The sequence below is a fragment of the Hipposideros armiger genome, unplaced genomic scaffold (genome assembly GCF_001890085.2).
Source record: "Hipposideros armiger isolate ML-2016 unplaced genomic scaffold, ASM189008v1 scaffold_22, whole genome shotgun sequence".
NCBI lineage: Eukaryota > Metazoa > Chordata > Mammalia > Chiroptera > Hipposideridae > Hipposideros > Hipposideros armiger.
This window is the reverse complement of record NW_017731372.1, coordinates 1,741,289-1,750,255: the sequence shown is the minus strand read 5'-3', so window position 1 is coordinate 1,750,255 and position 8,967 is coordinate 1,741,289. Positions and strand designations below refer to the sequence as shown.

General features: G+C 49.4%; 2 protein-coding genes across 2 annotated transcripts in view; both read right to left on the bottom strand.

Annotated features, from left to right (window-relative positions):
* The window catches only part of CUNH1orf21 (chromosome unknown C1orf21 homolog), a 233,471-nt gene extending 225,672 nt beyond the window's left edge, over positions 1-7,799 (bottom strand). Inside the window, exon 1 of the mRNA XM_019635531.1 lies at positions 7,505-7,799. The gene's annotated coding sequence lies outside the window, so the exon portion shown is untranslated. The remainder of the gene's footprint in view (positions 1-7,504) is intronic.
* LOC109379102 (collagen alpha-1(I) chain-like) overlaps positions 7,501-8,967 on the bottom strand; it is a 7,747-nt gene continuing 6,280 nt past the window's right edge. The window contains exons 2-4 of the mRNA XM_019635447.1: positions 8,584-8,774; positions 8,095-8,359; positions 7,501-7,998 (exon numbers count right to left, since the gene is read on the bottom strand). Of these exons, the coding sequence (XP_019490992.1) occupies positions 7,501-7,998; positions 8,095-8,359; positions 8,584-8,774 (954 nt within the window). The remainder of the gene's footprint in view (positions 7,999-8,094; positions 8,360-8,583; positions 8,775-8,967) is intronic.

The window sequence follows — 8,967 nt, the reverse complement described above, 5'->3', positions numbered from 1 at the left end:
CAGAATAGAGGGATCTAACCTCATCATGGGGATTGGGGAATGGTTCCCTAAGAAAATGGTGACTGAGCTGAGATCAAACCCATAATTCTGCCCTAAACCTCTCTTCTGAATTTTAGATTAGAATGTCAGTATATCTCCATCTAAAAGAATATAAACACCCTAAAATTCAACGTATTCCAAAAATGAGTCAATAATCTCTCCTCCCAATGCCTAGATGCCCCACCTCAGTGAAAGGCAGTGTGACCAATTCAGAAATTTTGCAATTATCCTTTATTCCCTTCACCATGCTCCAGTCCCAATTTGTCACCAAGTCCTACAAATTTTGCTTCCTAAATACCTCTCCTATCTGTCCCTTCCCTCCATTTTCAGGCATCAGTTCCCATCATCTCTTACCGAGTGAATACAAGAGTTCACTTGCTCTGTCTGACTCCAGTCTCTTGCCCACACTCAAAAAGAAACCATCTATTATGCAAATTATATCTGTCCCCTGTTTACAACCTTTCAGTGCCTCCCACTGCTTATATCTGGGGCACTAAATCCACTCTTTACTATGAAGCCGTGCATAGTTGGTCAATCTCCTCTCCCATTTTGCTCAACCACAGGTGGAGACCCCAGGAACAAAGATCCATGTCCAGATGTCCCCACGTCATCCCGTGTCTTCTGCCTGAAATGCCCTACTTCGTCTTCTGTCTGTTCCCAAACACCTTTTTCCTCAAATGCCAACCTGTGACTTAGTCTATGAATCCAAAGTAAAACGGGAAAAATAAAGTTAGCAAACCAGTGTTAGTCCCCCATTATTTTTGGAAATGTCCACGATACCCTTAGAATATCATCCCAAATACCTCCTTCTCTGCGAAGTCTTCTATGACTTCTCGGCATTGGGGAATCATATAACTTATTGTCCAAACTGGGAGACTTTTGAGGGCAAAGGTGGTGCTATGAATAACTCTACTGAACAGTGGACACAGACCAGGACTGCCCCGGGGAAACCAGGCTGCATGGTCAGCCCACTTCTAGACAGAGCTGGCGGCTTTCTTTCCTCATCGCCCCAAGCACCTTTGTCTGTTTACCACGTAGCATTTGCTTGCGTGTCAATTCTTGCACTTGCCTGAGAATTCCACAAAGACAAGGCCAGGCCTTCTTATTTGCATCTCCAGCATCTCTAGTGCCAGGCACAGAGATGGCACAAAGTGTCATCAACAAAAATAAATGTTTGTTCAATAAATTATTTGAGTAAGAAAGAGTCGATGCCTTAACCATGGCCAACGAAGGAATGAAAAAATTCCCGTCACCTTTTCTCATCCCAGACTATACTTCCTCATCTGGTTAAAGGGAGTTTTCAATGGGAGAAAGGTCTTCGCAGAGAAAAACTCTTAAGCCTCAGGCTAGCCAGCTGTCAATCAGCCAACAGCTACTTACTCAGCATAATATACCCTTAAGGCCCAGTGGGTACGACAGAAGAGCTTATACTTTGGTGGGATGACAAAAACAATACATAAATGAAAATCCAAACTAATAATGAAATAAAATAAATAAACATCAAATAAGTGTGACAGGAATTCATGCGAGGCAAGGGAGAAACCACGCTTATGGTCAGAAAACGGGCTGCCTGGAAGCGCCAGAATTTGAACTGAGACTTGAGAAACGGCGTGGACCACAAGAGAAGCAGCAGAAAAAAGGCAGGTCCCAAGGCAGGGTGGGAGCGGGTGTTGGGGAGGCCACCAAGGGTAAGCAGGTTTGTTTTGAGAGCTGTATCTAGACGGTCATGGATTCCTGGCACACCAACCAGAACATCTGAATTTTCAGCAAATAATAAGCCACTCAGAAAAGTTCCTGGATTCTCACTTCCTTCCTCAAAACAGTTATCTGCCGGAGACATATAATGAGATATAAGTTGCTTATTCCTTTAGAACCTTTTAATTGTAAGGACTTTTAAAACATTATCTTAGGAAAATTACTTTTGGCAGAGCTTTCAGATAGAACTGCTGAAGTCACCACTTGGCATGCGTTAACTATCAATGCCTTTGCAAGTTCTCGGCAAACCACAGGCTGGCAGCCTGCAGTTTCTCCTCACTCTACACCCTGGCCTTTCCATCTGCTCACTGAAAGAAGCCGTAGTGTTACTACAGGGGCGCCACTGCACGCTGTAAATAACCATGTGCAGACCTCCTGTCAACTTTGGGGTGCAGGGAGAAGCTTTTGGGAGTGGCTGAGATACACACGGCCTCTCTCGGGTTGCTGAGCGTGTCTCCCCTATGACACGATGGATGTGTTAATGTCCCCACGCTCCAGCTAAGACCACCAGCTTCTCATTCTCCTTGCCCTTCCCTGCTCAGGCAGGAAAAACCGTAAGTCACCATGTGAAGTGGAATATGTCCTGACGTATGGTTTAACAATGAATTGAAACTACGTCAATATTCCCTGCATTTGAATACACCAGAGATCCATCAAACCAAGGAGTTCTTCCTTAAAAACCATTCTCCCAGATCTGCTTTAAAGTTCCTTCTTCCCAAAGCCCTGGAACATTCAGGATATTGCATAACTAGTGTTGGACCTACTTTTGAAGTAGTTTTATAAAAAGATCAATCCAAGTTCGTATATCGTGAGTCAATAGGAGATGTTTTGCCAATAGTAGTCCTCACTTTAATACTTTTTCTCCCATTGACTCTGCTGATAGGGCCAACACAGCTCACAAATTTATAGGGGAACCCAACAGTGTTAGGTCTTCGCTAAAGAATCATTGCTCTGCGTCAATGTGTCCTGTGACCCTATAAAGTTTTCATGGAGAGAAGTAAAATCACAACAAATGAGGAGAAAATTTTGGTTCATGTTACAGTCATGTTTATTTAACCAACATTTATTTTACCAAAGGAGAAAAAAAATGACAGTAATGAGGATGAAATGAAATAAACCATTCAAATTCTGTGGTAAGTAGATTTGAAAGACTTTCAATGGTGCCATTATGCAAATCTATGAAATGCTTTTCAAGATTTGTTCCCCAAATCTTTAAAAACTAACAACAATCATTGAGCTATTCCTTTATCTATTATCCAACAAAGGATGCAACAGCTAAGTGAAATGAAGAAGCCAAGTACTTCAGCTATCATTAAATGGCTTAAAAGCCTTAAAAAGTAAAAAATATAGTGGAATCAACTGTGAAAACAGAGGCAGGAAGATCCCTAAACTTAGGGGTGCTCTGATTCTATTTTTCTACAGGGTATAAAGCATGTGGACTTCAACTCATGAATGCTGTAAGCACACACCTGCCGAGGCAGGTACTTGCTGGAAGATCTATCTAAAGGCTTGATGGAGGGAAGTAGGCGGGAGTAACCGGCAGGTGTGGGGCAACACAGGACAAGGTAGAGGGGCCCTGAGGTCCTGGGTTGCAAGCAGGAAGTCTACACCGGACGGAGACGTGAGAGGAAGTGGGCCTGGAAATGTGATTAAAATCCTGGAAAAGCTCATTCAGACACAGAAAACCTAAGTCTTGTAGGCAAAAGTAAGGTGGTGGGATAGGAATCCGGGGGTGAGGGGGTTTATGGATGAAACTCTGGGGGACAGAAAACCATGGAAAAGCTTCAGGGAGCACAGGAAGGTGAAAAGGACATTTGGTGTAAGGCAGTAAGAGGTAAACGGCAGCGAAGGGAGAGGCCCAGCTGAGCTCACTGCACCAGACAGGTCTCAACTTTCCTTGTTTTAAGTTATTTTAGAGGGAGCAGCAGTGAATCCTGAACACTGCCTCCCTTGGGGACATCTACTAAACCAAAAGGAGGGGCAACCTGAGCTCACCCAGGACCTCTCCTCCACGCCCTGATCCAGGCATATCCCAGGATGGGAATATTCCAGCATGGGAAACCCTGAGTCCTATGGCGGCTGCACATCCTCAAGTAAGACGGGCTACATGCAAGGACTATGAGAGCCATAAAGCACGCTATAAATGGGAGGCACTGCTCTTTACTGGCTCCCTCAGGCACAAAAGATAAGGACCATAGTCACAATCACGAGTGAGGAAATATTTGTCCAACATGGACATTACATATATTCCAAATCAAGATGCCCTAACCAGAAATTCCAGTCATTCGAGAGGACCTCATGCTTGGCATGGTTACTTTCCTGTCAAATATCTTTCGACATTTAAAAATCTTACCTGAGGCATACTATGGAGCTCTTAGCAAACTATTATACTGATTTATCAAAATGGAAGTCCGCATTGAATGTAGTCCAGAGTTGTTTTTGGTTTTTGGGTTTTGTTTTTTTTTTGACACATTATAGATCTTAACTAATTAGGTAAATTCCATTCAATGTATCACGCAAGTGACTTCCAAGTGCAAGGTAATGAGTGTGCTGGCTGCCCTGGGGGTTACACAGATGACGCTTCTGTTTCCATTTCAGATTGGGAAAGCTGCATCTCCTTTCACAAGTACAGAGAGAAAGCAATCTTTACAGTATGTGACCAGCCTACAACCTAGGAAGTACAGTTTTGGGAGTACATTTAATTTTAAAAAAAAAAAAAGTAAAGGAACTTCTTAATGCTTGGTGACTGCAGACACCGTGGTGCGTTCACTTCCATGTTCATCCTTGCCCCATTTACGTCCAACCACTCTTGTCATAGTTGCATAACCACAGCATGTCAAGTTGTTTCTTGTTGCAACTGTAACTTATAAAAATCAAACTTCAGAACTGAGATAGTCACGCTAAATAATTGCCTACTTTAAAAAGATGTGTATGTGTAATTTACATGCCACTTCAGGGAAGCTCTTGAATTATGATCTCTCAAAGTCATAACTGTCCCCGATTTTAAATCAAGGTGCAGTGCTGCAACCCTCTCTGCACACAGGCCCTAACCCTGCCTTCTCAGTTGTCTAAGCAGTATTTTATGCTGGTCTATTGCAATCTGCTTTTCATGTTTTGAATGAGAACCTGACTGATCCCAACTTTTACTTGTCCCATGCTAGGGGACTTCTAAAATTATAAAGGACCATAAAATGGCCAAAACTTCCCTTGTGTGAATGCCTCATATGGTTCCAAGTTGTATTGATAAGTTCAAGTGAAGCTGGTGATACTTCTCACTAAGGTCCTCTGCATGAGTGGCCTGTCCTCTAATGTAGACCCTAATGGGAGGCGCCATGACACTCCCTCTCCCAGCCTGGGGTGTCTCCCTCTCTTGACAGAAAATACCCAGTAGAAAGGGGTCCCTAAGAGCCTAGAGCAAACTGCTCAGGATGTAAGGCTCAAGGCCTGCCTGTCAAAAATCCAACCTGAGGCATCATGAGCCTGGAAATGATACTCTTTATGGGGTAAGCCACCTTCCTCCTTGGAAGGGTTTTTGAAACAGTCACATCAAATAGTGCCAATGAATAAACAAGCGCTTGATTTATACCCTGTGATTCTTTTAAGAAGCTCACACAACTTCATACATTGGTCTATTAATCCCCAGAAATCCATGCTTGGTGATAAAGTGAGGTGGGGGGAGGGGGGAGAAGGGTAAATTACTAGCCAAGAAAACAATATTATCAGCTCTCTCAACCAGTGAAACTGAATCAGTGCTGAGGCGGGAAGCTAGAACCTCAGGGTCCTTCTAGGATCAACTTCTAACAATGGATATAAGACCTCCCTGCCAACCAAGGCCATTTTTTCTTGGAAATATGCCCAATGGAGATAAGCTTGACAAGAGATGTACCCCATTCCTCCTTGGGCATCTACTCATCCAAGTGCTGAGTTTGCTGCCTTAGTTGTTTTTCCTAGTAGCCTTCCAGAGCTGTTCTCTGAACCCAGTTTGCACAGCGGGAAACATGAGGGGTGGTTAATTTCAATGCCGCATTTGTGATTGGTGAAGAGCTGCTCCCAGCATTGGTTTAATGCGGGTAAGCACTTCTTACGTAGCAAAACAAAAACAGGTGATCAAGTCTAAATTAATTTCCATGTCTGATCAACTGCATTTCCAAAGAGTCAACACAGGGCATGTTTGATGGATCCTACAATCCAGATCTAGAAGAATGAAAAGGGAGGAGAAAACTCCCAGATTGAGCATCTTGGGTTTAAAGACCCTTCAGAAACATCACCTTCCCCCCAGGAGAACTAAAGTAGCCCAGGCCCATTCTACCCATGATTTTTTTTCTACTGAATTCTACCAAACTGAAAGGTTATTCTCATTAGGTAGAAGGTGAGACCACCACCTGGAGTAGAGAAGTGTTCATAACATCTGTGTGTGTAATGAATATGTCACTTCTCCAAAGAGTCCATACTGTTTCCTTAAAAAACAACAAGTACTACATGAAATCTGTGGTGTGTCAGCCCCCCTCTCAACATCTGAGTCAGAGCCTGTGTGTCTTTACTGCGGTTCTGGGTGACCAGGGTGTATCACTTTCAGAGTTGCTCCAATAGCTGAACTTATGGCTGGCTTCCAACCACGCACAACATAATCACTATCTATTTTAAAACAATTTTCCTAACCCACACACGATGGAAGATACCTCCTACATAGGTCGTCAACTTCCTACTGAAACAAAACACTTCTGTCTCGCGCTGAGCTTGTCACCTCAGGATTAATGCGTATTTCTCTGTATATCTATTTCTCTTTGACCGTGCAACTCTTGGAGCAAAGAAAGCCACCCCAAATTTTACCATCGTGCCTGAGCCAAATCAGAGCTTTAGGAGAGGAATGAATGGGAGACGAGAGCCCTTAAGCCCAGGGACTGTTCTCACACAAACGGTAAGAGGGGGGAAAAAAACAAAAAAAAAAAACCGGAGGCGTGGAGGGAGGGGGCAGGGTGGATAAGAGGAAAGGACGTTCAGCCGCCGACCAAAGGCAGCCGTGGCGGTCGCACTTCGCGAACTGCCTGCAGAGGGGAGTGAAATTTTTTTCCTTGTTCAATTACCAAGCACTCTCTTGCCAGCCTCGCATGGGCACGAATAATAAATACATCGAGGTAGGCAAACAGATGCACCGAGACCAGCCACCCCCAAAAAAAGGTCAAAACTTCAGAAACCTGGGGATCACTGCACCCACACAAACGTATCCATCAGTCAGAGCGGGAGAAGGGGTTTGGAGACACAGCAAAAGATCCTGAATTTTGTTTTTTTTTCTTTCAAGCTCCGGCTTGCAAAGTACGGCGGCTACATGCAAAGCTAGAGGTGCAGGAAGGCTGCGGGCGGCGGGGGTGCGAGTGGCGAGGGAGGGGTGTCTAACACCAGCCACCCAGGCCTCAATGTGACGAAAGCCGTCAGCAGCCCCAACCGCATCCCAACCCCTCCGCTCCAGCCAGCAGACGCCCCCTGCAGCGCCCCCCCACCCCAGCTTCCGTCCCTGGCAGCCCCACCAGCCCCGCACCGGCAGCAGCCCCCCGGCCCGGGCCGCACGCGGGCAGCGCCACGACCGCGGCTCCCATCCCTTCCGCGCGGCAGACACCCCGCAGGCCTCCCTCCCAGCCCACCCGGGCGTGCCCGGGGAGCCCCGCCGCCGCCAACTCCCCCCGCCCCGGGGCTGGCGATGGCTCCCGCTTACCTTGGGCGCTCGCAGTGGGGGCTGAAGGTGGCAAACCTCCCGCCCCCCCCGCCCCTTTCCTCCGCGCCGGGTTTCTTCCTCCTCCTCCCCACAGTGTGTCCGGGGCTCCCCCCTCCTTCCAGCCGCCGGGAGTAGCAGCCGAGAACCCCGAAGCCGGGCCCGCGTGCGTGCGTGCGGGCGGGAGGCGGCGGCGCGCGGCCAGCTCGCCAGGCACTGAGCGCGGCGAGCAGCTCCCAACTCAAGTGTGAGAGCAGCGGCGGCCCCGGCGGCCGCGGCGCGGAGCGTCCCCCCGGGAGTGGGCCGGGAGCGAGCGAGGGAGGGGACCTCCTCGCCCAGTCACTCACTCGAGGGGCGGGGGCAGCCAGACACTCCCCCGCCGCCCGGCTCCCGCGCGCGTCCTGCTCCCCGCCCCCGGGGAGGGGCCTGCGGAGGCCGCCGGGGCGCCGCGCACCGGAGGCAGGGACCCGGCCAGCGGGCGATCGGGGCTGCGAGGGCTTGCGGGGAGGGACGGAGAGCTGGGACCGGCGTGTGCGCGTGTGCGTGTCTGTGTGTCAGTGTGTCTGTGTGTCTGTGTGCGCGCGCGCGCGCACCCCGCGCGGCGGGCCCGCGGGAGGGGAGACCGCGGCGGGAAAGGGGCGCCCGGGGCCCGTCCCCCGTGCGGTGGCGTGGGAGCCGCGGGGCGGCTCGAAACCCGGAGGGCCGGACTCTGCGGGAGACCCGGGCCAACGCGCGGGCCCAACCGCCGTGCCGCGCCGGCTGCCCGCGAACAGAGGCAAGGCCGGGCATTCCTGTCGCCGGCCCCGGCCCCTCCGCCAGACCCCCTCCGCCCCGCCCTGGAGCCGCGGCGCCTGCAAGCTGAGGGGAGCACGGGCGACTCAGCGGCGGTGGCACTTGCGGGGAAAGAGATGGGCGCGCCGAGGGTGCGAGACTTGGCCCCCTGCGCCCCATCCCCTCCCTGTCTGGCCTTTGGAGATTAAAGGGCTGAGGCAGCGCCTGGTGGGCGCGTCTGGGCGGGGTAGGGGTCCGGGAAGATCGCCGTCCACCACTTGATCTGTTCCGGTTTTTTTATGGACCCTCACGAGAGGTCAGCCCATTTCCCGAAACCCTCTGGAAGGTATTTTTCTCCTCCCCCCGGATCATCTTGGGCGTTTCGTGCGCACACTTCATTGATCTTCCAGCGTTGATTGCGTCGGATGCCTTTGTGCGGCTTCGCCGGCCCTGCATTGGCCCCGGACACGTGAGGAATGTCAGGCCTCCAGGGTGAGGACACCTAAGAAAACAATGGGGGCAGAAGAGATCCTCCTCGCGTCCCGCGGATTACGCGCAAACCGAACCATTTCTCACTTTCAGCCAAGATGAAGTTGGAAAATAGAAAAGGCCACACCTGAACTGTGACGATGATGAGACCCTTAATTGAAAAGCAAATTCATAATTTAATGAAATGCGTTCATAGCCACCCACAG